We start from the raw sequence: 25789 nt of genomic DNA, 5'->3' as shown, positions 1-25789 counted from the left end.
CCAATCTTCTGGTAAAACTACCAGCGCTACATCAGGGAGTCTACCAACCACTGGAGAAAGAACAATATCAAGAACAATACACCATTCACAAATATCTCTTGGCCCCTTCATCACTACCCCTCTGCCCAGACGAATTGCACCCCAATTCTCTTCTCCTCTGAAACAAATTAGGAAAATAGATTCTCTCTCATTAGAGAGAGGTGGGCAGAAATGCAGAACTTCTCTGGCCATCACTAAGCCCAAAAACCCAATTACTTTATCCGAATTTTAGCTACAGACCATTACCTTGTAGTGCTTGCCATCATTTTTTTTCTTTTTTCTTTTTTCTTTTATGTTTTATTGTCATTTCTTCGTTTGATGGTTGTGAGCCCCCCAGAGTCACTGAGAGTCAAGCAGCATACAAGTGTAATAAATTATTATTATTACTCTTACCCAGGGCTCCTAACCGGTAGCCTAAAGTCACATTAGCTATGGGAAGAAATTGTGTACAAACGAAAGTGAACAATATCGGAAACTGCTGTATCGTTCTGATTGCTGATCCATCTAGCTACAGTATGGTGTGGAGTTTAAGAAAGAGTTTTGCCCACTTTATCTGGATGTGCCAAAAATCAAGCCTGAACATCTTTTTCCAGGCACATGGTATGTTCTGTATTCCTGAAAGACTGCATTGGCAATATCAAAGAATGATGCTTTCCAACCATGTACGTATGTAGTTTTTATTTCATCATAGATCATGTTTTGGAACTGCTGGTTGGTTCATAGTATACTGTTGCACCCCTGCATGAGTGGCTGCAGGTCCCTTTCTTTCTTTTGTCCTCAGGAGGCCTACTGAGAAGTCATGATACAGTATATGGGGTTCAACACGTGGAAAATATAGGTACAGAATTGAGCTATTCGGTAGACTTTTCTGTATGGAGAGAAATTGAACGCAATAGGTTTTGCTTTGGAAGACAGAAAGAGGGAACTTGCAAAATTTTGATGACATCCTTAAAGGAAGTTAAGGGAGTCATATAGCTTACACTCGAGCATGCCATCTGGCTGTAAACATCCCCAAAGAGAATTACCTAGGTTTGAAAGATTCCTTCAGGTAACAACCTTTCCTCAAACCAAAATTAAGAATGCATGGATGAATTCTCACAGAAATCTCCCTCCTCTTGTTAACACAGCAAAGCCGGCTTGGAGGGAAAACATCACATATGGCAACATTTGGTACGGTCTGATCAATGGCTTACCTTCACCCAGAGTTTCTGATCCAAAGATTGTATTGGAAGCACGACAGTTTCATCCCAAACTGGATTCAAGTTCTTATAGACCACTTTGCTTTTATACAGGGTTTTCCCATTCAGCTTAAACTTCACATATGGATCACTTGTACCTTAATTGCAAAGCATAATAAAGATTGTGTTAACTTAGCCCATTGCTGTAGGGAGCTGGGCAGTGTACAAATTTAATTAATAAATAATAATAGCAATGTTACCCCTGGAATCACACTGAGGAAGTATTTCTCAATGTTTCTACCTGAAAAATGCAAAAGCTTTTCAATAATAAAACACCTCCTACAATAGATAGCCTACCAATCGAAGCTTGTAAGCATAAATAAAATTATATTTATAGCCTACATTTACTATCCAACAAATGAAGTCTCTGAGTGGACTCAAATTCTGATGACTTCATAGATACAGACATCAGCTTTGCATGGCTACAATAGTTTGTAAATTGCTGCTGCCTATTTGGGGGATTTTTTCAAAAAAACTCCAGTCCAGCCTTTGGCTTTAAGATTTCCTGGTAGACCCCCATCTGACACCACTAAGTCCAGCCCCAGGATCAGTCAAGTCGGATGCCACTGAATTAAAATAAACGTGTGAAGCAATAAGAAGCAACACAGCACCTTGGATCAACAACTGGGAAAACTCTTATGTCTCCCTCTCTCCCCACCAACCCCCCCGGTCAACTGAGATGATGACTTGTAAATTAGTCTTTTCAAAACATGACCCCCGTGTACGTAATTTATATTTTATTGAATTTATTTCTGGGCCGCCTGTCTCCTATTATTTCTGCCTACCCCACCAGGTCTAACAGGGGGAGCATGCTCTGGGTTCCTTCCATCAAACAAGGCCATCTTGTTGGACCTCAGAGTTGTGCTTTCTCTATAGTAGCATCCCCCCAAAGATTTGGATGGCGCCCCAGAGATTCAGATGGCCCCAACCCTGTTAGGCTTTCATAAAGCTCTGAAGATCTGGCTATTCCACCAGGCATTTGGGCCAGAAGGTCAGGATAGGTAAGCATTGCTGTTCATGTGGTTTTCTGATTGGGACGAATTGTTCACCTCAGATGTCATGAGTCATTGTTTCTAACTGTTGGTTTTAATCTCCCAGAGTCACTGCTACGAAATGGGTAGCGGTATAAATCATGTAATTAATAAATACATAAGCCCAATTTTGTGCCCTGTGGATTAGTCTCTTCAAAACATCACACACACCGCGCACTCAACATTAGGCAATAAATCAATAAATACAGCCTAATTTTGGGGACTGTGCAGAAGAGCAAAAATGACTGGATGAAGACTGAGCAGCAAGTTTTCAGACAGTTTTGGGGGTAGCCAGGAACAAGAGGATCAGAGGCGACCGGTACCCCTTCATTAATTTCTGTGAAATATTCTGAATGCTTCCCTCCTTTCTGAAACAAAAGCGATAGAAGATAGAAAGTCCAAGAAAAAAGAGAGAAAGGGAACAGAAACAGGCTGCCCGGATCAGTGTGATGAAGAGAAGATGCCAGCCATTTTAAAGGGGGCCAACATCCTAAGAACTGTCACAACGCTTGCAATAAAAATCAATGCAAAATTAAGTGGCCTCCGTGCATAATGCATCGGTTGTTGTCTTCTGTGGGTTGGCGTGTTGAAGGGAAACAAGAGGTCCGCGTGCAACAAACCTCAACTTCAGAAAGGAGAAGATGGACCAAAGTAATCCCCAAACCATTTCTGCTCCTAAAGAGAGAAAAACCTCACGTCAACATCAACACTGCTCGGCTGCCAGAATAACCTCCCCCCTCCTCGTAAAACAATGATCTCCAAGCAAAAATGAGACTTTCCTTTTCTTTTTGGGCTAGAAGGGGAAAGGCGAAATATAATGAAAGAGTATTTTAATTAAATGAGATTGGTTCCCGGGGATCAAGTCTTCATGCCTGTCAACTCGCTCTCCAAATAAACATCTCAGAAGTGGTCCTCGGTGGTGTCACTTACGGGGGCAAAGCATGCTGGGTAATCCCTGGGCATCTTGACAGCTACCTAATGTTCAAACTGTTTCACGGGTGAACAGCGGTCCTTGCGTGAAAGAAAATATTAATGTCTGGAATTAATAGGAAGATGGAGGGGGCGGGGGACAGCAGAGCCAAAATGAGGGGAAGATGTGTCAAGTTAGGAGAATGTTAATTGTGAGGGGGAAATAATTGAGAGGTTGGAGAAGAGAATGCAAGGCAGGCGAGCCTTTTGGGGAGGGGGGATGCATTCTCCATACCCACTCCCAGCCAAGCCAGCAAACAAGCCAGAAACAAGGAAAGCTTGTCAAGAAAGTAACATCTCAACCAGGCAAATGACAGGGTGGGGAAGAGCAACAAATGGAGACAGGAAAGGGAGGGAAGGAGGGGGTCTTAAGAACGCAACGGGGAGGAATTCGCCAGGGGCGCTCCGTCGGTGTCAACTAACAGATGGGGTATAACCTCAATCTCAGCAGCTTCACAAACAACAGAGCTGTGGGCATTGACTTAAACAGCCCTGGCTGACAAGAACCTACCCGTGAGTCAAGCAGCTCTTACGCGGTTGTTTTAAAGACCTGTTTTACCTTTCCTCCTGTAAAATGAGTAAATATTTTCTCTGAACAACATCCTGCCAGCACACATAAGCCATTGTTTTCTTTCAGGACAGGCAAAGCCAGTCAGAGGGGGAAGGGTGTTGCCTAAACTTTAAAAGAACTCTATCCTTCTAATGCATCTTAAATGGTATTCTCATGTTTTACTTGGAGGCATTTGGGGGGGCAGGTGTGCCAGATCAATTATCTGTTTGATTCCACACACAGATGGGATGCTGATTTGATTAAAATAGGACACGTGCATCCAAAACAGCAGCTAAATCAATTTGCTACCCCCAAGTAAAGAGCATCTCTGTAAGGAATGAGACAAGAGGAAAGGGAGGTGAAATCTCAGTCCTGCAAAGATCTTTTTGTGCTCATCTCAGGCTCCCTTACACCTCAATTGCTAAAAATCACCCGGATGGCTTCCTTTCATTTCCAGATTCAAAACAAATTCTTATCACAGAATAAGAAGTCTGCCTCAATTCACTGGAATTAAAAAACAGCAACCCTTGCCTTCCTAGTGGGTAAAGACAGCATTGCTAAAAATAAGTATGATACTGTAGGCTGTTGCTTCACTTAATAAGTTATTGTTATTACTACTGCTAATACTATTACTACCATTACAAATAGAATATTATAAAAGAACATGCAGGGCGGGAAGCTTAATGAGCACCAAGCTAACCGCCTAGGACATGATGATATCAAGGCTCTCCCTCACTCTAAATGGGCTACCCTTTGCTCTAAATAGGCTATCCCTTGCTCTGGATGGGCTACTCTTCACTCTAAATAGGCTATCCCTTGTTCTTGATGGCTACTCCTTGCTCTAGATCATTTATAAACCAATTAAAAAAATACTGCTCCCAGAACTGACTGTTCAGCAACATAGCTATTTATTTATTCCCTCAATTACAAGAAAAGTTCACTCATTTATGCTCTCTATTTACTGTTCTTTTCCTAGAATCATAAAGACTGATATGGTGAGCAAGTTTACTCAGGAGACTTAGTGAGAAACTGTCAGAAGGCTTTGAGCATTTAAATAAATGACGGCTACCAGATCTATCCACCTGCTTCCTTGAATTCCCCAAGAATTTTAATAGGCTAATATGTTACATTTGCTGAAGCTGTAATGTTGATTTATTTTTTCACAACACTTGTTCTTCTGTGTGATTGATAACAATAGCTGTAATAAAGCTGCTATTAATTTATACAGAATATACATTCAGTTAAACCGGTCTATAATTGCTTTGATGTCCCACCCCCCACCATTGCTACAGCTTGGATTCGCTTTCAAAACCTGATGTTACATTGGCTAGTGCAGTTATTACAAATTTTGTAATAACATACCACCTAAACTGATAAATGACTTTGATGATGACTCTCACGTATAAGAGTAAATCATAAATAACTCAATAAAAACAACAGAACTGATGTGGTTGGCTACATTAAGAGTTGATGTGGTTGGCTACACATGGCTACATTTAGCCTTCTCTCCAAACTTGCTGATTTTCCCACCACAAGCTCGCAGCAAGCTTGGGTGTGCAGAGCACTCTCAAAATTGGCTGTAGGCTCTCCCCCAAAATTTCACCCTCTCAGAGAACATGAGAACACACGAAGAACCCCAAGCATTTGCTCAAATGAAATTCTATGTAACTACTGTATGCACAACCAATACTATGTAAATAAGGATGAGGAGCCTCTGCACAGAACCAAAAGTGGAAAATGAGTAAGATATTAGGAGTAGCAACCAGATCCAAAAAGCGATGGATATTTCTGGATGTTTCCCCATATAAAAAGATCCTGCAAATTAAAAAAAGGGGGAATATCACTAGCATTTTCTATCTGCATGGAGATTAGTTTAATTAAAAACAACAACAGGAAAGTATTGCAGAACTGTAGTGGTGAATTTCATTCTGCCTGGCACAAAAGTTTTTTTTTTTTTAATCCATCTCAACACCTGGCGATCTCATGGACATGATGGTTTCTGGAATGCAACATAATATTGCCTCCTTGCAGAAAATGTTTTCAACCTGGTGCTTTCTTCATCTGCTGTCAATGTCTACCCCACTATATATTTTCTACCTTATTCTCAAAATGTTTTCAGTCTTTCTGTAGCATTTCTCTTTATGGTGTTTTCTTGCAAAAAGTCTCTTTCGATTAAAGTCGACTCACAGGGACTGACATGGACACATTCGTGCAATTTTCTTAGCATGATACAAAAGTGGCTTGCCATTAGTTTCTTCAGTATTTTTTTTAACTTCCCAGACTATCCAATAGTTCTGGCATTTCCTAATGGTCTCCTTTCTAAGCCTTTTTTTTGGGGGGGGGGTGCCTTCAAGTCATTGTTGACTCCTGGCAACTGACTGGACCAGTCCTTGCTGTTTTCTTGGCAAGATTTCGGAAGTGGTTTGCCATTTCCTTCTTCCTAGGGCTGAGAAAGAAGGACTAGCCCACAGTCACCCAGCTGGCTTTGTGCCTAAAGCAGGTCTAGAACTCACGGTCTGCTGGTTTCTAGACAAGTGCCTTAACCACTATACCAAACTAGTTCTGCTTCTCAGCCCTAGTCAGGTCCAACCCTGATTAACTTTCTAGATCAGCAGTTCTCACCCATAATTTGACAATGCAGGACAAATTGTGGTGGCTATGTACACATATGCATTCATGCATGTCTGAACCAGCTTTCAGAGTTTTTAGTCCTTAACCAACAATGAGTCCACATACTGAAAATGTGAATTGGCTGTAATTCAGCACAGCCGTGCTCACAGGCAAAATGGAAGGATATTACAGGGGGGATCAAACTTGCACACTGCATCTGAGGTTCACACAAAATGCTAGGATAAAATGGGGTTGGATAGTTCATGGTTTAATTTGTTGTGAGAACTCAGCCTCCGTCTTAGCACCTTGTGTAAGCCAGGTTGAGCAATCACAGAATTTGTTTTTAGCTTTTTATGTCAGTCCCGGTGAGATTTTGTTTTGAATCCAGCCTTCCCTTCTAAACTTGGATTCCCACCACCTTGGTTATCAACAAAGCACAAAGTGAGCAGGCTGGAAGGAAACTTTTGAAAGAAAACGTCAGGGCTTTTTGCTTTCCCCCGACAGAGAGAAGTGAAGGTGCACAAACGTGTGTGCAAAGTCAGCCAGAAGGAGCTTCCGGAGCAACCGTAAAGCCCAGAAAACAATGTGGCTGCTTTAACCATTCGAAAACTGTCAAGCCCTCTTCGAAATGATTTTCACAGCCCTAGTGATGAATCCCCTGCGCTGCAGTGTGGGAGACTGGAAAGGAGTCGTTCCCTTGACTAATCCAGATTTTTTCTTCTCTAGCAGTGCTTCTGCTGTTTCCAGTTTTAATCGAGAAGAGGCTTACCTGAGATTCCCACCACCACAACAAGGCCACGAAGCAAACAGACAATGATTTACTGATTTGGATAAAGCATGAACTTTTTTTCCCCCTGGGTTACAGGGTGTACACGTGAGTTCCATCTCTTACTGTACAACCTGCAGCCTTCCCCATTTCCCACGCCTAAGTTAATACCAGAGTGGGAAGAGATCAATAGGAACTTCACATGGATAGGGTGAAGGAGAGTAACAAACAGAAAAGAGAGAATTCCAGCATCTTCCACCAACCAGTAGCCATAAAGTTAATTGAAAATGCCACCCAAGAAATTTGAAATCAATTCTAAAGCACTTTGACAACAAGGAAGTAAAAACAAAAACCTTTTTTTTCTTTTTTCAAGAGAAAACTCTAGGGAAAGGAGAAGTCAGATTTGGCTCAGTATTAGAATAAAGTGCTTCTGCATATAGAGGCTGTTTTAAGAAGTTTAAAACAGAGAAATCAGCAACAGTATTTGTTGCCAACAGCAAAATAAAGAGATCCTGTCTCTTTATTTTGCTGTTGGCAACAAAACAAACATTTGGTAAAAGAGACAGGATCTGCACAGGACCACGATACTAGAATTAATCTTCCTACTATGCCATTTGCTTCTCAGTTTCCCAAATAGATACAGAGAGCTTCCAACTAATCACTGTGTGAAATATTTGGAGATCAAACACAGGATGTACATATTTGTTCAATTCATCTAATACCTTGCAATATTTGGAAATATCCAGCAGAGGGAGCCACTAAAACAACAAATGAAATGTAGGCACCCCCCCCCCAACTATTCAATAAACTTAGTCCCAGGACCAACATAAGGTAAAAATATCCTGTAGGAGTTAAAGATCTTCATTTACATTTAAGTTTAACTGTGACGTTAGAACGGTGTGGTTTTAGAGCATCATCAGACACTTTTACATACAAAAGGAGTTTTACAACATAAGGAAGCCTTTGAGATACGGTATTTGTCCTCTTGAAAATTATACTGACTTTGATATTAAAGGTTTCCAAAGGGGTAGCTAACATTGAGACAAAGAGTGCCGCTAAACTCGCTGGTTGCGTGGTTCTCGTTCTTCCCAACCCAACAGAACCTTGGACAGCAATTCGTTATAAAGGTTTGGGGTTCTGCCTGTCTGCCCTTAGTCTGAACGCCAAACAAAATGGGTTCAGGTTTGGTCTGGCAGAAGAGACTAGCAAAAGAAATATTAAATTTGAAAATAGGCTGGGAGTTGACAATAGGAGTCGAAGAGAGAGAGAGAGAAAAAACCCCGCAATGCATCCTCATTGTGGGGGGGAGAGAGTTGGGGAGTGGCTTGGGATGTTGCTGACTGCCCCCTCCCTCCTCTTTCCTGGTCACATGACCCAAAGCAGAGCTCACACATACAGTGGCAACACACACATGGACTCCCACACCCATGCCCTGAACAGACCTGAGACTCCGTCAGGCCCAGAACTGTTCAGCGTTAGGTATCCCAGTGGGGTTGGAATTGGATGGAAGCAGGAAGCTCACGGACTTGAGAGGTTGCCTTCTTCCCCATCGCTTTGCAGTGGCCAGTCTTCAGGCCTGCCTGCTGCTGAATCCAGCCACTGATAACCCAATGCACCCCAAACCTCTCCCTTTTAAAACCATCTAGATTGAGGGCCAACATCACATCTCCCAGCAGAAAATTCTATACTTTACCAAATGTCTGTCCGTCCTTCCTCCCTCCCTTCCTTCCTTCCCTCCTTCCTCCTCCTCTTCCCCTCCCTCCCTTCCTTCCCTCCTTCCTCCCTCCCTCCCTCCCTCCCTCCCTCCCTTCCCTTCTTCCTCCCTCCCTTCCTTCCTTCCTTCCTTCCTTCCTTCCTTCCTTCCTTCCTTCCTTCCTTCCTTCCTTCCTTCTTCCTCCCTCCTCCCCTTCCTTCCTTCCTTCTTTCCTCCTCCTCTTCCCCTTCCTTCCTTCCTTCCTCCTCCTCCCTCCCTCCCTTCCCTCCTTCTTCCTCCTCCTCCCCTTCCTTCCTTCCTTCTTTCCTCCTCCTCTTCCCCTTCCTTCCTTCCTTCCTTCCTTCCTTCCTTCCTTCCTTCCTTCCTTCCTTTCCTCCCTCCCTTCCCTGCATACACCCATCTTTAATCTCCTTGCTTTTAGTTGCAACAGGTGGCCACAGGTTCTAACACCTATGAGAGGGAAAGATGTTCCTAGAGCACATGATTTGATGTAACTCTATCATGCTTTTCCCCTCTTTGCTCTAAGGTGAGAGGCTGCAGCCTTAGAGGAGAGCTGCTCTACCTCTAAACCACTTAGTTCTTCTTTTCTTTCCTGTGGCTTATTTGGTTCTGTCGTGGACATGATCTTATTTACAAACAAGTCGCTTACAGACATAGGTCATGTACAAATAATTACACTGAAATATGATCATCTGTTACTGAAATTGTGTATAAACGTTATATACACATTTGAAGAGGCCTTATGTTATATATAATTCTTGTTGTATTGCTTTCTCTCTTCTTTTTCTTTCTTTTTTCACACACACACACACACACACACACACACCCCTCCAGAAGATATTATAGAGATCAGGGGCTGCCTGTGGACTTCCAACACCCCAGTTGTGCACCACCTCCACCCCAGCAACCTCAGATCACCCCATCAAAATTCATTAGCAAAATTGCTAAACTGAGGTGACCCAAAATTCATCGGTTTTACTGGCTTGGAGGTGATTTTCAAGGTGGGAATGGGAACCGTTTGTCTCTAGGACTCATCCAATTCCTGTCTCCACCCCTAAAATTTTACTAGTACTGGACTCTGTCAGTTGTGCATTTATAAATTCATTCTATTCTGACACTAATCTGGCTTTGTTTTGTTTTAATTCAGAGATATGTAAAATCCAAACACCAATGGCATTTCTATCCATGTATTAGTCTAGGATGCCCAATCATATTCTGAGGCCCTCTGGATGTGCTGGACCTGCAACTTAAAAAATTCCCAGCAATTTGAGTTAAATCAGACCTCCAGAAAATCCACGGGTCTACCTGGGATGTATTTCTCTAGCTTAAGAAAAAAACCATATGTACACTGATCTTTAACAAGAGAAAGAATTAAGAGCTTGTTATCCCACACTGTGATTATTTCTCTCTCTCTCTCTTTAGTTCTGCATTTATTTCACAATTCTTTCCCATTTCGGTGGAGGAAAGGACTCCTAGCATCTTTTTTGCAAGCCCCAGAGGTCCCCCCTGAGATCGCATCATCGGTCAGTAGCCAATCACTGAACTACAGTACCATAATTTGCCACAGAAACCAAAAATAAGCGATCAATCGGTACATAGCTAATGGGTGTCTGCATTTAGGTGTGTCAGAAATGAGACACGATACAAAAACTGACTCACCACAGCGATCGCGGACAACCAGGTTCCTGCCTTCTTTCAGGTGTATCATCAACAGATATGCAAAGGAACTGGGCTTGCTCAAGCCATCATTGCCTCCCTCGAGAGTCTAGGAAAATGTTTTGAAAAAAAGGAAGTCCGCTGTCAGTTTCACTTTCCCTAAAGAGCCAGCACAGACCATGTTCAGTCGCCCTTCTAAGAACTGCCAAAGCCAAATTCCATGTGGACTCAACTCTTGATTTGGCCACAAGGAAGGGCCACTGAGCCAACCATCACCCACCTCCCCTTCCCTGCTCCATTGTTTGTTCCTTCACTTCCAGGACTGCATAAGCAATAGTTGGCCTCCAAACAAACAGGAAAGTCACAACCTAAAGTGGTCAGACGCCAACATCTCATGGACTTGGTCTGTGAGCCAAGCCACTGAAGTCCACCCCAAGACTGAGGAAAGAAACTGAAGGTGGTTTGGTATGAACCTAGGTCCACAGTCATAACATTTACGAAACAAGCTCGCCTTTTCGATCGCATGCTTTGCCACGGGCTGACCACACCATAAGTATCACTGATTTGTAAGACGGATGAACCACCCCAATCCAAGAGACGCCAGGCTTTGCGCAAAAGAACCTGAGAGATTTTTCTGTGGTGGGACCCCAATTTATGGAATTGCCTCCCCAACAGGTTCACCTGGCACCCCCATTAGCCTCATTTTGGTGCTAGGTGAAACCCTTTCTATTTTCCCAGGTCTTTTAACTGGCTTTTCATTGTACTTTGATTTGGATTGTTTTGGATTCTGAATGACTGCCTTGCTGCTACGTAATTTCTATGCTGATTTTATTTTGCCTTTTCTTCGATTTTATTATGTATGTTTTTATTCAGATTTTATCTCTTAAGTGTGTTTGATTGTAAACTGCCCAGAGAGCTTTGGCTATGGGGCAGTGTGAACATTTTGATAAATAAATCAATCCCTACAAAGTCTACAGATTTGGCTCTGTATATTGATAATAGCTGTCAGGGTATTTCATGCCTCTTACTGAAAATCACCTACAATAGCCTCCTTAGGAAAATGGCAGACTAAACTGTGGGACCATGCATCAATGTCTAAGGCAAAATTTAATTCAACTTAAATATTATCCATGGGCTATAACCTGACATATTGGCTTACAACACATCCAAATTTGTGTGTCTCAACATACGGCCGTCATATGTTAGCTCTGGCCTAAGTTGTTAAATAAGCTTAGATCTTTTTAGATCAGGTAGAAACTTTGCCTAATTGTTTATTTTGAATTAAGACTCACATTACACAGTCTATCTTTGTTCATGGTTAAATACTGACTTGATTTTAATACTGGTTTTGACCACTTCGATATGCAGCACTGATCTAGTGTTACTTCAAAAATCTCGCTCCATCTTATAGAGTTTGTAAATCTCTTTATTGTTTTCTTTTTGCTTTTCTCTCTTTTTTTCCCGGATTATGCTTTGAAATACCTATTAAATAAATAAAGGCATAGGGAATGCCTCTGATTTCATATTTTTTTCCGTGTTTTCCACAGGACTTGCCCCCAGTCTGCCACTCTGACCTCTCAGAAAAAATGCACGATGGAAATACAAGAAATAATCAAATCATTTCTATTGCTAAAATTGTCCAATGTGGCTGTTAAAGAGTCTAGAACAACATTTCTCAACCTTGGCACCTTGAAGATGAGTGGACTTCAACTCCCAGAATTCCCCAGCCAGCCATGCTGGCTGAGGAATTCTGGGAGTTGAAGTCCACACATCTTCAAGGTGCCAAGGTTGAGAAACATTGCTCTAGAAGCTGAAGAAACTGCTCTCCACAAGCATAAAAAACTGCAGTGAAGAAATTGCTCTCCACAAAAGTACTTGCTAAACTGATATTTATAACTACCCAATTAACTGCTATTTCCTGAGTTTCACTGCGTTTAAAAAAGAGCAGCAAAATTACTCACAGGCTGTTCCTCAGACAGCTGAGAAGAATACGAGGAGTCAAGGTTGGCATCTCCATACGACCGCTGCAGAAAAAGAAGTTGTGAATGAGCAGAGTTTTTTTGACATGACATTGCACTGCATTGCTGAAGGGTTCAACAAGTTAAGAATAATAATGCTGGAGGAAGAATTGAAGTGCAAGAAGATGGGTTCTTTGGGGCCAAATTCAGACTTTCCCAGAAAAAAGCCTCCCACACAGATCATGTTAAGCCTTGGATTGTTTAGTGATGATCTGCAGACTAAGCCCCAGTTGACTGGGCTCCCATATCAGGTTTTGTTGTTGTTGTTCAGTCGTTAAGTCGTGTCCGACTCTTCGTGACCCCATGAACCATTTCGCGCCAGGCCTTCCTGTCCTTCACTGCCTCCCTGAGTTTGCTCAGTTTCATGCTCATTGCTTCAGGGATGCTATCTAACCATCTCATCCTCTGCCGTCCTCTTCTCCTTTTGCCTTCCATCTTTCCCAGCATCAGGGTCTTTTCCAAAGACTCTTCTCTTCACATGAGGTGACCAAAGTATCTGAGCTTGAGCTTCATTATCAGTCCTTCCAATGAGCAATCAGGGTTGATTTCCTTCATATCAGGTTTGCATACCACAATGTTGAGGTTTATTAATTTCATTCCTTTAGTTTATGGAAATGCCACCCGTCTTTTTGAAAGGAAAACTTCTAGTGGCTTACCATCTGAAGCAACACAGAGGAAGAAAACTACAGAGTGAACAAAAAGTTGCAATCCAAACAAGGGACTTAATACGTGCATAATAAAATCACTGACTGTTAAAGGTCTGGCTAAAGAAATTAGTCTCTACAGTAATCTTAAAGACAGAGAAAGAGGAACAGCAAAACACTAGAAATTGCATTCGATACCTGGTAGCGATGGAGGAGAAGGGGTCCCTAAACGGTGCCCCCAAAACTGACATAAATCAATTTCTTGACATGGCTGAGACCTTGCATGATTGCAGAAATCTGCAAGATTTATGGGGAAGATGATGAGGTTATTCAATCTCATGGGTTTCAGAAATCTTTCAGAAGTTGTCTTCATCTTCTTCAGAGATGAAGAAGGCTTGAACCATCTCAGTTTAAATCCATGTACAATGTTGCTGCTGCCAAAAATAGTCCTGATGCCTGAAAGGTGGCATGTTCAAGCTACCCCCGAGAAGAAAACTGGAGGGTTGGCTTTAGTTAAATGGCATGAGTCAACTGAAAAAAGACAAAAGCTTTGAAGTCACCAACGGAACGTAAGAAGGTCACCTGACATACTTAGCTACCCATTCCAACAGTCATCTCTTGCCTCAAATGGCTTTTAACTTATTTTTTATTCAATATTGTTAGACACTGTTACTAGTTTGTGTTCAGCAGAGCTTACTCAGATGAATAACTCTTACTTTTACAATTCTGTTTGACACTTAATTTTAAGCCAACTCATGTCTCTTTGGAATGCAAATGGAAAACAAACAATTCTACACACTCATCTATTTTTGATAGCATCACTAGGAAGAATGTGTGAGTGTGTGTGTGTGTATACATACACATACAAACACACATATATATATTATAAGCTAGCATATCAGTCAAAACTGAAAGCAGAGAATCTAGCAAGAGAAAATTAAGCTGTGTCTAAACAGGAGATGCCCAACAAGATTGTATGAATCTGAGATTACAAGAACCTGCCATGTTCTAAATTTGATTCCTAAATATGATTGAGCATGCACCACGTTTTTTATATCAAGTAATAGTTCAGCTCAAGTGGAAAGTTTTCACTAGATTTCCCATAAGTAAAGTCAGCCAGATATGTTGGGACTACAAATCTTAAAACTCATCTGGGGGGATGTGACAGGTTGAAGAAAGATGTAATGACAATGATCTCCTCTATTCATTTATTTTTAAAAGTAGAAATACAATTTGCAGTAAAGATGCCCTTGAGTTGATCTTGACTTATAGACATGTTCCTTGGCTGATTTCAAGAAAGCTACGTAGTGTTGAAGCTGATTGTTATTTGGATGGGAAATCACCAAAAAGTCTTGGATTGTAGACTAGACTGAGAAGTTTTTTGTTTTTTTTAAGGCAGTGCCAAATCACTTCCATCTTGTATCGAAAAGACCAACAGGGATGTATTATGTGAAGTGACCAGAAATTGAGCTTGACTCAAAGGAGACTTGACAGCTTTTAGAAACCAACTACATGGAATCTTGGATTACCTTCTTGAATCTTGTGCCTCCAGGTACATCAATTCCCCACTGATATATAGCTTTTTGTGGATGTAAGTTTCTTTTCCCCCCCATTTTGATTTGCCCTATTTTTAAAATTGCCCAAGGTTTTGGAAACATGCTAGAAAGAAACTATATCAGATTTAATTGTCCCCAAAGCACATTACCTCAAGTGCATCTTCCGTAACATCGCTGCTGAAACTGTTCCTTTGCAGCAACTCAAAGAAATCTTCACTGGATTTCCGCCTTGCCTCCAAATCTGGATCACGAACAACTAACCCTTCCGTTTCCTGAACCCCAATTTCCAAGTGGACGGTCTCCTCTTTCCTCCATTGCCATTCTTCCTCCGTCTGCACCATGGAAGAGTTACTACTGTTTTGAAGAAATATCTCAGTGGCAGAAAAGCCACTCGGGAAGTAAGTAGACATGGCTTTGGACCGTGAATAGTGAGTCTCTTCCTCAATACTTGTTTCTATGTTCAGCACATCAGGCACCGAGGAACTAAGTCGCCGATCTAAAGGATGATTCTGTCTTTTCTCTATCAGTTTGGTTGAGCTTTTTTTAGTCCTTTTGACGCTCAGGTTTTGTAACAAAGGCTTTGTTCTTTGTTTCAGCGATCCCCAGACAGAAGGTTTCTCCAGATTCATTATTAAGCTGATAGCCTTATATAATACTCCTAGTTGTACGCCTCTCACCAACTCCTAAAAACAATGGGGTAAAAGAGAAAGAGAAAGATTAATTAGTTGTAGCGTTCTGGAGATACACGGATTTGGATCATACACCAAGAAGTCTCTGGCAGATACCTTGAGCAGATCCTGGTCAAAACCGATTGCATTACTAATTTCTCCCAATGTGGAAGAAAAAAAAAACTTCACAGGAAAATGTTATTCTTACTAGGAAGGAAATCAATTCTTAATCCCACACAAGTCGTGAGGATAAAAATAGTGAACGGTAAGCTATTTCAGTTGTCTCCCAGAAATTACACAACGGGAATTCCCAAAGGTTGTAAATTGTTTGGAACATGGTTAACCATAAATTATCCCATGGAAGGAATAGCTCTATCTGGCTCTGGGCACACTTGTACATGTGGAAGGGGGAAGATTTGAGCCCTTGAAGTAAACATGGTTGGTATTCCAAGCTATCACTTGCCCGATTTGTTGGAATTCTCAGCATTCTAAGATGGCTAAAAACCAACGGCCAAGTTGGTTGGAATTCTGAGAAGAGTGGCCCTAAAACATCTGGAAGCCCTAAAAGAGGCTGAGGAAGGGGACCTAGATCTTCTAAACGATGTGCACATCTACTTGGACCACAGGGGAAGATTCCACAGACTGCAGTACAGGCACTTTATACCATGATCCAATTTGCTAGCTTGCTCCCATCCCTATAAACCAGAGGTAAGAGACCTTTTTATCACCATCACCATTCATTCCCTTGAGAATAAGAGGTGTTGCATGTCACTGGTAAATATGCTTAAGAACTAGGTGTACAAAGTGGGCAGAACCATTCATTCTCTCTCCCACCCCTCTTTCTTACCATCCCTTTCTGACCCGTCTCTTTCCTTCACTACATACATCAGGTCAAGGCAGAGTCCTCTTACTAGAAGTCTACACCAGTGTTTCTCAACCTTGGCAATTTTAAGATGGGTGGACTTCAACTCCCAGAGTCCATGCTGGCTGCGGAATTCTGGGAGTTCAAGTCCACACATCTTAAAGTCGTCAAGGTTGAGGTCTAAACTAATGACTTCCCATGGCCTTTTGAACTTCGGATCATGGTCACCTAAGGCCTTAGGGGTGCAGATTGCTGAGTCCTTTTATTCTGAAAGCTTTTTTAAAAAGATCAAACCATCAGAAGGAGTCTGGTAGCACCTTTTCCAATTAACAAATTGTATCAAAAGACAGAAGGCTGCGCTTCAGTCCATCATAGAGGTGCTAGACTCAGTATCACCACCCCAAGGTCTTTGTGATCGATAACTAGAGAATACATTTTACAATTTAAAACGTTACCTTCTATAACCAATCCTGACATTATAGCAAACCTATGCATTCTAAACCCAAACAGGACTGAAGAAACACAGATAGGCAGTTAAGCCAAAGTCAGAGACAGGCCTAGAAGTCTTTCTTTTACTAAAATCAGACACGGAGAGGGAGAATTCCTGATTTTCATCCCGACCCTACAGACTGCACTCCCTGACAAGAAACGTACAGGCAGACCATGCTATGCCCTGAATTGCAGCAAATACCACTGAAAGAATAACAGAGGAAGCTTTAAGGTTTGACTCAGAGCAATAGTTCATTCCCAAGGGGTGATTCTTTGTAAAAGATATATCATAGGATGTTCCCTACGAGGGCAAATCTAACTGACCTTACGGTGCTTTAAACCTAACCACTGGTAAGAAAGTTTCACTTTAATTATTTAAATCTCTGCTTACTCACTTGTCAGGAAGATTCTATAATAATTTAGAGCGGAAGTACATTCTTCTTGTTTGATATAACTGGAAGAGAAATTCTTCAAGAGAGATGCAGACTTCATTTTTAGAAGATACCCACCATGTAAAACAATTATTTAATCAGAATTTTTTACAATAGCTTTCATCAAGAAATGGAATGATGTTACATACCAGGCAAGCAGGTACAAGCTTAAGAATTGGTTGACAGCTGACCCAGCTCAATTTCCATTAATTTTGGTTTTAAAAAAGTATCATTTGCTACATTGCGCTACAAGGATAACCATCACCAGCTTTTTAATTATACTAAAAATCTTGACTGCTTATTCCCTGACCTACTTAAATCATTGCATTTTTGAAAATACTGTAGGTCATTAGTTTGGGTCTTTTAGCTTATATCCATAAATACAATGAAATACCATTAAAGGCTCCTTTTCTACAAACATTTCAAGAAAAATATTAACAAATTTAAATTGTAAAGATTCATTTTTAATTTTTAAAAAATCACTAGAAGTTTTGTTTTGTTTTTAATTTACTCTATCCCTTGCCAAATGCTGTGTTTTCCAATCTTTCTAAGAGGCCAGCAATACCATGAGCATCTATTTTCTGGGGAAATTATAGAAAGAATAATCTGAGACCAAATGCAAAAGGTTACCTAACATGTTCAAAGTAAACACATTATTGTTGTTGTCAAAAATCATTTCATTGTTGATTGTTTCCCATTGATTTACTGCTCTCCAGATTTGTAGGGACTACAGCTCCCAGAATTCCCAACCACCATGACCAAGCTAGCTGCGAATCCTGAGAGTTCTAATCCCACAATATCTGGAGGGCTCCAACCTGGGGAAAGCTAATCTATAGGAAGGACTAGAGCAGGTGTTGTCAAACTTTTTCAGACCATAGATCCTATTAGTTAAAAATAAAATAAAATCATGGAACCCCCGATCAAGAAGCAAAACTCTAATTATAGAAAATCGGCTGCATTCAAATGAACTTGTTTTTCTACAGTTTCTCACAGCTCCATCTACTTCGCATGAAGCCCTACAGTTCCATGCAACACAGTTTGAAAAACCTTGAGCTAGAGCACTGAAAAACCCATGGCATTATTTACAGTCGCAGACTCCATGCATAGTTGAAAGAAGAAAAGGCTTAAATAGAGGAATATTGAATCAATCTGTCATTTTCCAATCATACCACCATTTGGAGGAACACATGGTGTACTTCTATGAGCTCTAAATAGCCAGCTCATAGACAATCTGCCAATGGTCCTTCTGTTCTACACCGCTGGTCACCCTCCGCAGAAAGTCTAACGTTTGACCAAGGCATTCCATTTCTAGAGATACAACTGAATTAAAGGGGTGACCTTCTGTACTGCTGTCCTATATTGTTCTCCAAGAAAACAGTGTGCTTATGTTATGGATTCTTACAGAAAATGTCCTTCTTTTTGGTGGTATCAAAACTCTAGGATTCCCTCTCTACTGATATTCATGGAGGGCCTTGCAACATGTGGGTTGAAGACCATCTCTTCATCCTATTTTTTCTCTGCGTGAATGTTATATGTGAACGATTCCTTCCCTTTTCTTTATCCTTTCTCTGTTGCACATACTATCAAAGGCTTTTCGTTTACAGCCCTGTTATCTGCTGGAGTTTATTTTTCTCCTGTAAATTTGCATGGCACTTCATGTGGAACTATCCCGAGATTCTTCAATATAAGAATGCGCTATAGCCATAGACTGAATAAATAAACTGCTGAGCAAGCCCTAACACTTGTTCATTATTATTTAGGAAACCTTTATATTAAATCTGGCCAGCAACAGTTCTTTGATGTTTCAGGGAGTCCTGTTGGGGGGGGGGGAGTACATGTACTGTATATTTCCACGTCTAAGTCAAGCAAGGAAAGAACGTCAACCATCATAAGATGTTTCAAGGCAGAACAGGTTTACCACAACAGTAATTTTCTGCCCTCTCAATTGCCTTTACAAATTGTTTGTGAGGCGTTGCTTCTGCTCTCTGATTTAATATTTGAAACAGGAAAGCTATTTCCTTTCAAGAACCAGTGAGTGGAAAAACAGCTACCTCGACCTTCATTCAATCACCACTGGCTGTAAGTTGGGAAGGTGGCAAGTTTCACCACATCCTGGGGAAAAAATGTGAAGATGTCTCCATAAACTATATATATATAGTTTATATATATATATGAAGGACCTTCTCCTATCAACGAAAGGAAACTGATAATATGTCAACAAAGTGGAAAAGAAAAATCTGTATAGGTAGTATGGGGAAGAAATGTGTTTCTTTGTTCTAAGCAAAGTTTCACCTTATCGTTCTTATCATAATTCAAGAACCCAGAATCTATTACTAGCCCCCCACTTCCATGACATTAGGGGCAGGGAAGCCCTCGAATATTTCTCTATGGTGACTCCAATCTTAGGGAACACCCTGCCCCTTGAAAACAGATCAATGTCTTGTTAGGCAGCATGACATCATTAAAAACCGAATGGTTTAAGACTGTGTTTCTCAACCTGAACAACTTTAGGGTGTGTGAACTTCATGCTGGCTGAGGAATTCTGGGAGTTGAATTCCACACAACTTCAAGTTGCCAAGGTTGAGAAACACTGGTTTACGAGGATCCTTGCTGTACAGGCATCTATGTAAAAACAGAATAGAAATAGAAATGAGTTTGTATGTATCTGTGCGTATTTGATTCTTATGCTGGTTAAGGACACTGAATATCTATCATCTATCTGTCTGTCTGTCTGTCTGTCTACCTACCTACCTACCTACTTCTTCTCATATAATGTATAGAAATCTTTATTTTTGGATTGTGGCTGTAAATTAATAAACTAAACATACAGGAGTCACCCTCTATTTTCATTGCTTTGGGGTTGGTTGATTTTTTTATGTGATCTGTGGTTTAATTTTTGGCTTATTCTTTATTCTTAGCTCATTTTAATGGTGACGGGAACTTTTTATTGTTTTGATTGCCACTGCCAAGGGTCTCTTGATTGAGGCATGCAAAAACAAAATGAATAAATAAACAAATATAAACTGATGAAGAAATGCATGGAGACTTAATTCAAGCCAGTCTTACAAACTAACCAGATCTTAGTGGTAGAATTATGCAGGACCGTTACCTTCAATGAAAATAAGGAGGGAGGGAAAAAAACCTTCCTCAAGCCATTACAATCAAGAATAGACCAGCTTTTTGTAACTTGATAGCCTTCCATAAATGTTTCACTACAACTCCCATCAACCTGAGTTGGAGGCAACCACATTGGAGAAGAAAAAAATGTGGGTTCAATGCAACTATTTATATCATAAGGCTGCAGCCCTACAATGTATAGAAGCGTTCCCCTTCCTGGTGACCACCAACGCATTGAAATACAACTGCAAGAATTTCCAACCAACAATGACTACCTTGTTTGGGAATAGTGCAATCCAGTGTCGGCCAAGTATCAGGTATGTTGGAATGGTGGCTTCCTCAAGTTCTGTGCCCAAAGTAAACCTTCTGATTGCATTGTGAAGTGTTATTTAAAGGTACATAATTATTATAGACCTTCTTTCAGTTAGAGGACTCCAGATGGAATAAAACAGCCTGTTTGGTCTAGTAGTTACGGCGTCAGGCTAGAAAGCAGGAGACTGTGAGTTCTAGTCCCACCTTAGACATGAAGACAGCTGGGTGACCTTGGGCCAGTCCCTCTCTCTCGACCCTAGGAAGAAGAAGGCAAGGGGAAACCACTTCCAAAAATACAGCCATCTAGTCATCAGGAGCCAAGTCTGACTCAAAGGCCCAATACAAAAAGGATTAAATTGTATCAGACTAAACAAACCAGATTATTACAACTATACAACAAAGATATGATTGAGAACAAATAGCAGTAGTGAGAAGACTAACATATTAAGGTGGAAAAATGTCAACCTTTGTTCCCAGTCCCCAAAAACTTTTTTAAAGGATACTATTTCTGTTCCATTTATAAGAAATGTGATCCTTTTAATCGCACTCATCTGCCCTAGCACAATTCACTACAAAAGGATCGTGTTGCATCCTCTTGAAATAGACAGCGATCTCTGTTCAGCATCCTCAAGCAAGGTTACACATACCAAGGTTCAGGTTTTGAAGATGTACGTTGTAAAACTTAGCTACACGATCTCATTTGCAAATTAAACAAGCCAGGCCAGTTCCCTATGTTAGCAGAAGATAGCCAGATAACCTGTGTGATTAGATTAGATTAGATTACTGCTATTAAATTAGAGGGACACCAAATCTGATAACTTCAATAACAATATTATCAAGTTAATACGGGGATAAACACATTTTAATATTTGTAATTATACCTGTTCCTTCTTAGGGCAGTTCACACTAAGGTAAACAACAGAAAAACAGTTGGAAAATATATAATGCCACAATTAGGGTAAAGAACAATAAGACCTATATTTTAAAAAAAAACAAGTTCGAGAATTTTCCTTTATTTTCCTTTATTTTTGGTAAGTGTGTATTATTATAGGTTTTTAATTGGATATTTATTTATTGTTTTTAATGAGTGGTGAGCCACCCAGAGTCCCCCATTGGGGGGAAATGGGGGGGACAAATCAAATCAAATCAATCAATCAATCAATCACTCAATTTGGAGAGCATTATAAGATTTGGGAGAATGAAGAGGTTGTCTTCTGTTCACCAAAAAAGCAAAATAGGGCAAAGAGTGAAGATCTCATTTAGCAAGGACCCAAATTTTTCTCTTCCATTGCCACATTCCCCATCTCAAAAAGAGCAAGAAATATCTGTGGAAAAACTCTCTTTTTGGCCTGAATAGATCTGCAGATCAAGCTGGAAGATTTATTACCTCTCTCTAGGTAATAAGATTTGATATGGGTCCTTAAACCTCAACCCACACTACCATGTTCAGTTCTCTTTGATTCTTCTGTGGTTAAGATCAAGGATCAAGAAACAGAAGCCCTGCAAAGGAAGGATGACAAGAAGGACATGAACAAATTTGGTTACAGGTCTATTTAGATGAAATCAAGAGATCAAAGCATGGGGGTTGCTGTCTTCAAAACCATGCTAAATGCTAGCAATGCAGGGCAGGCCATCTGCTAAATGATTCCATGCACCTTTTAAAATTTGGTTTGCTCACCGTGGCTAAAATATAGTGGGGGGAATGGTAAATTTCCACTTCCCCTTCACCAGCACTCTGCACAGAGGGACGGATTTACAAAGCCAGCCAAGAGACTAGCTCCCCCCTAAAAGCAATTACATGGAATAAGAAAGAGATGCTCCATCAGTAAATCGGATGATCAAAGAGAAGCAAACTTGAATCTGCTTCATGTCATTGCCAGATCCTGCCCCTGTCAATTATCCTGGGCTCCCCAAATGTGATTTCATTTAATACAAGGTTTCTCAACCTTACTCACTTTTAGAAGTGTGGAGATCAACTGCCAGCATTCCCTACCAGCGTGGCCATTGCTGGTCTACTAAGAGTTGAAGTCCAACATATGGAAGTTACCAAGGTTGGAAAACACAGGTTTAATAAGATCATCCCAGATGCTTTTATAGATTTATTTGTGTTTTAATCAGGGGGTATTTATATTTTTATTGTTTTCATAGTCTTGGTTTTTCACTGTAAGCTGCCCTCTGGGAGAGATGAGCGGCCTATACCTTTAATAATAAATAAATAAATAAATAAATAAATAAATAAATAAATAAATAAATATCGCCAACCAGGTTCAGCCTTTGGGGAAAACAAGTGGGACAAAGCAACAGCACGCAGAAGTAGGTGCAGTCTTTGGCGTGGGCTTGTTGTGAGTGTTCAAAGCATGCTTTGCATTCTGGTCTTGCCAATCATACAGCTAGTGCCCGTTTCATGACCGAACATGTTCCTTGCAAAGGCCAACGATCACAGATCCTGCTCTATGCACAACGAAGAACACCTGGCCTTCTGGCCATGGTACTGAACAGTGGACCTTCTCCAGGCTTTCCAAGGACTGGCATCTTCCTGCACAGACTCTCACAGCATAGAACACCTCAGTCTTCTGCACTGGCACAATTCCATGATCTTTTGGCCTTGCAGAAGCCCGACTTTCTAGAAAATCCGCTGTAGACCTGCCCTCTAGATCAGGACAAGACAACTGGCCACAGGCTGTCATTTTTTCTGCCAAGCACACCCAGCCTCATAAATCCTCGCTTGCAGCTCCATATCAGCCTCCAGCCCATTTTTGATAAAGGTGTCCATTCACGATGATAGGAATATTGCAGGTTCCTTGTATATGTTGCTAATTTGTCACCATCTGTCAGGTTTCAGTTCCTTCCTCCAACTTACTAAAGCAAGGATGGACGAGACATGTCCCCTGCACCTTCCCTGATACCTATAAAGCTTCCTGTCCCATGTGAATTTTAGAATCTTTGAATTAACTAACTAACTAGCTAATTCTAGCAACATGTTTATTCACACAAATGCCTTTGGGCTCACCCAGCTCACGTTCAGATGGTAAATAACATTTCAGAGGGACGTTGTATGAACCATGAGAGCATCAGAGCCATTTTGTGGGTGTGGCTACTGAGTGCTTTCGAAATTCCAAATTTTTGGTCCCCAAAAGTGACCCATCTTTCCCTGAAGTTAGGCTTGGAGGCTGTGCATCATATTCACAGGGCTACAAGATAACGTATTCCCATGACTTCTGATTTGCAGTTTTCCATGAACAGCGCAGTGATTTGCAAAACATGGCTCAGCTTGCTGAGTGAACCTAACGGTGGCTTGTTCAACAAGCCATGATTAAGCTTCTTAATTATGGCTTGTTGAACAAGCCACCGTTAGGTTCACCCAGCAAGCTGAGCCTTGTTTTGCAAATCACCGTGCTGTTCATGGAATATTGCCACTCGCCCACGGCTTTGGGACCCATGTGGGCCCATCTTAGGAGGTTGCAGACGACCTAATCTAGTCCTCTGCTTGATACAGGCACTCTGAAACTAATAGATCTCCAAACAGATTGTTCTCCAGTGAAGATTTAATAAATAAATCTTGTTTTAATAAATAGATTAATGAATAAGGTTTACCCCACCATTTGCTTTGGGCAACTATTTCCAAAGGCAAACGACTCTTCACATTCAGAAGTTTCGACGCTCCTTCAAATTTTCCCCCAGTGACTTCTTTTTCATAGCCCTGCTGCTTCCTTTGAATTATTTATTTGTGTATGCATTTATTTACAGCATTTCTATACTGCCAGCTCCCCAAGGACTTCAGAAAATTTAGAGAGGCAGAATATAATACTGTACACAACCCTGGCGTCCATCAATTCTATACCTCAACTCAGTTGATCTCATTTAGGGGCCTTCTGAAATAGCTGGAAGTCTGCACTCATTTCTCTTTCCGTGTTAATTTCTCCTTCCCGGGTTCAACTCCTAGCAATCTGTTCTGAGGTGACAGTGAAAAGTTTTTAGGGAGTGTAAATGAGGGATGTCAGCAACCTAGGGGTTCGGGTTAGTTCTCACACAGTCAAGGAAAAACAACATAGAAGCAAATCTAAGCTTCACAAAAAACACAGGACAGATGGAATCTGGCTTTCTTGTGCAAAAAAGGAGGCCAGTTTGCTACACAGGATGGGACAGAGGCCCAAAAGTTGGGTGGGGGATCTTATTTCTATAGAGATTGCTTTTGAAACATAGCAATTACTAGAATTCTTTACTTCTGGCTTCTTAACTTTCTTCCATATTCCATGAAGGATTACTTACTGGATCTTGGATTGTTAGGAGATTAGTTAAATAAGTTTTGCCTTCCGGGTGGTGTCTGAGAATTAGCAGTGAGCCACACACAATTCCAGGGAAGCAATGGCAGATTGTGGACGGCTCCCACAGAAAAGAGGAGCCGGTGAAGGGATCGGCTACTCAGAACCCCTCTCTAGATCGAGAGATCTAGGATCACCCACAAGTTTGCTCCCTACAGAGGCTCACCCGCGAAGAGACCACAAAATAGCAATCTTCAGAGGGTTTGAGAGCTCTGGGAGTCGGGGGAAACCATCTTGCCTAAGCTGTGGTTTGGCACCTTCAAATGGACCCTGGGTTTGCCAACTTCCTCTCTTAACTACTTTAAGAAATTACTTATTATCGGCCTTTTAGATCTTAAGAACCTTCTAAAGGGCAAGTTTCACCACACCGGGACAGCTTCCTTCTATCCTGGATGAAAGAGGTTTTATGTAAGTTTAAAGAGTAAATAGAATTTTTTTAATTTGCGGGAAGCAATGAGCCACACGATAGACACAGCTCGCCCCATGGATAAATTATTACAATTAATAAATGTTGGTATTATTAAATGCCAGTTATGATACCAGCAGCCAAGACTTCTCTTTTACTCCAGCGTTCTGTCATGGTCCTCTTCCTAAAAACCAGGACACAACAGCTGTCTGCAGAGAGCAACCTTAACCCGGGTGGTGGATTAATCCATGATCAGGATCTGCAGTGCACTGAATCATAAACTAGCCAAAAGTGGTGGGTTCAAATAACACAGGAAGGTAACAATTTACCAAACTTACAGCATGTTTTTTCATGCACTAGGATTAGGAATAGGGAGGAAAGTTCCCTATTC

At 41.1% G+C, this 25789-nt stretch overlaps 1 protein-coding gene across 1 annotated transcript in view; it reads right to left on the bottom strand.

Moving 5' to 3' along the window:
- Positions 1-25789, bottom strand: part of MCTP2 (multiple C2 and transmembrane domain containing 2) — a 132211-nt gene that overhangs the window by 91300 nt on the left and 15122 nt on the right. Inside the window, exons 2-5 of the mRNA XM_088139178.1 lie at positions 14941-15474; positions 12535-12597; positions 10577-10682; positions 1233-1375 (exon numbers count right to left, since the gene is read on the bottom strand). Coding sequence (XP_087995304.1) covers positions 1233-1375; positions 10577-10682; positions 12535-12597; positions 14941-15420 — 792 coding nt within the window. The 5' untranslated portion in view covers positions 15421-15474. The remainder of the gene's footprint in view (positions 1-1232; positions 1376-10576; positions 10683-12534; positions 12598-14940; positions 15475-25789) is intronic.

Source organism: Python bivittatus, unplaced genomic scaffold (genome assembly GCF_059951505.1).
Source record: "Python bivittatus isolate LINGU-HERP-01145 unplaced genomic scaffold, Pbiv_v1 ctg000210_np1212, whole genome shotgun sequence".
NCBI classification, from domain to species: domain Eukaryota; kingdom Metazoa; phylum Chordata; class Lepidosauria; order Squamata; family Pythonidae; genus Python; species Python bivittatus.
This window is presented reverse-complemented; position numbering and strand designations above follow the sequence as displayed.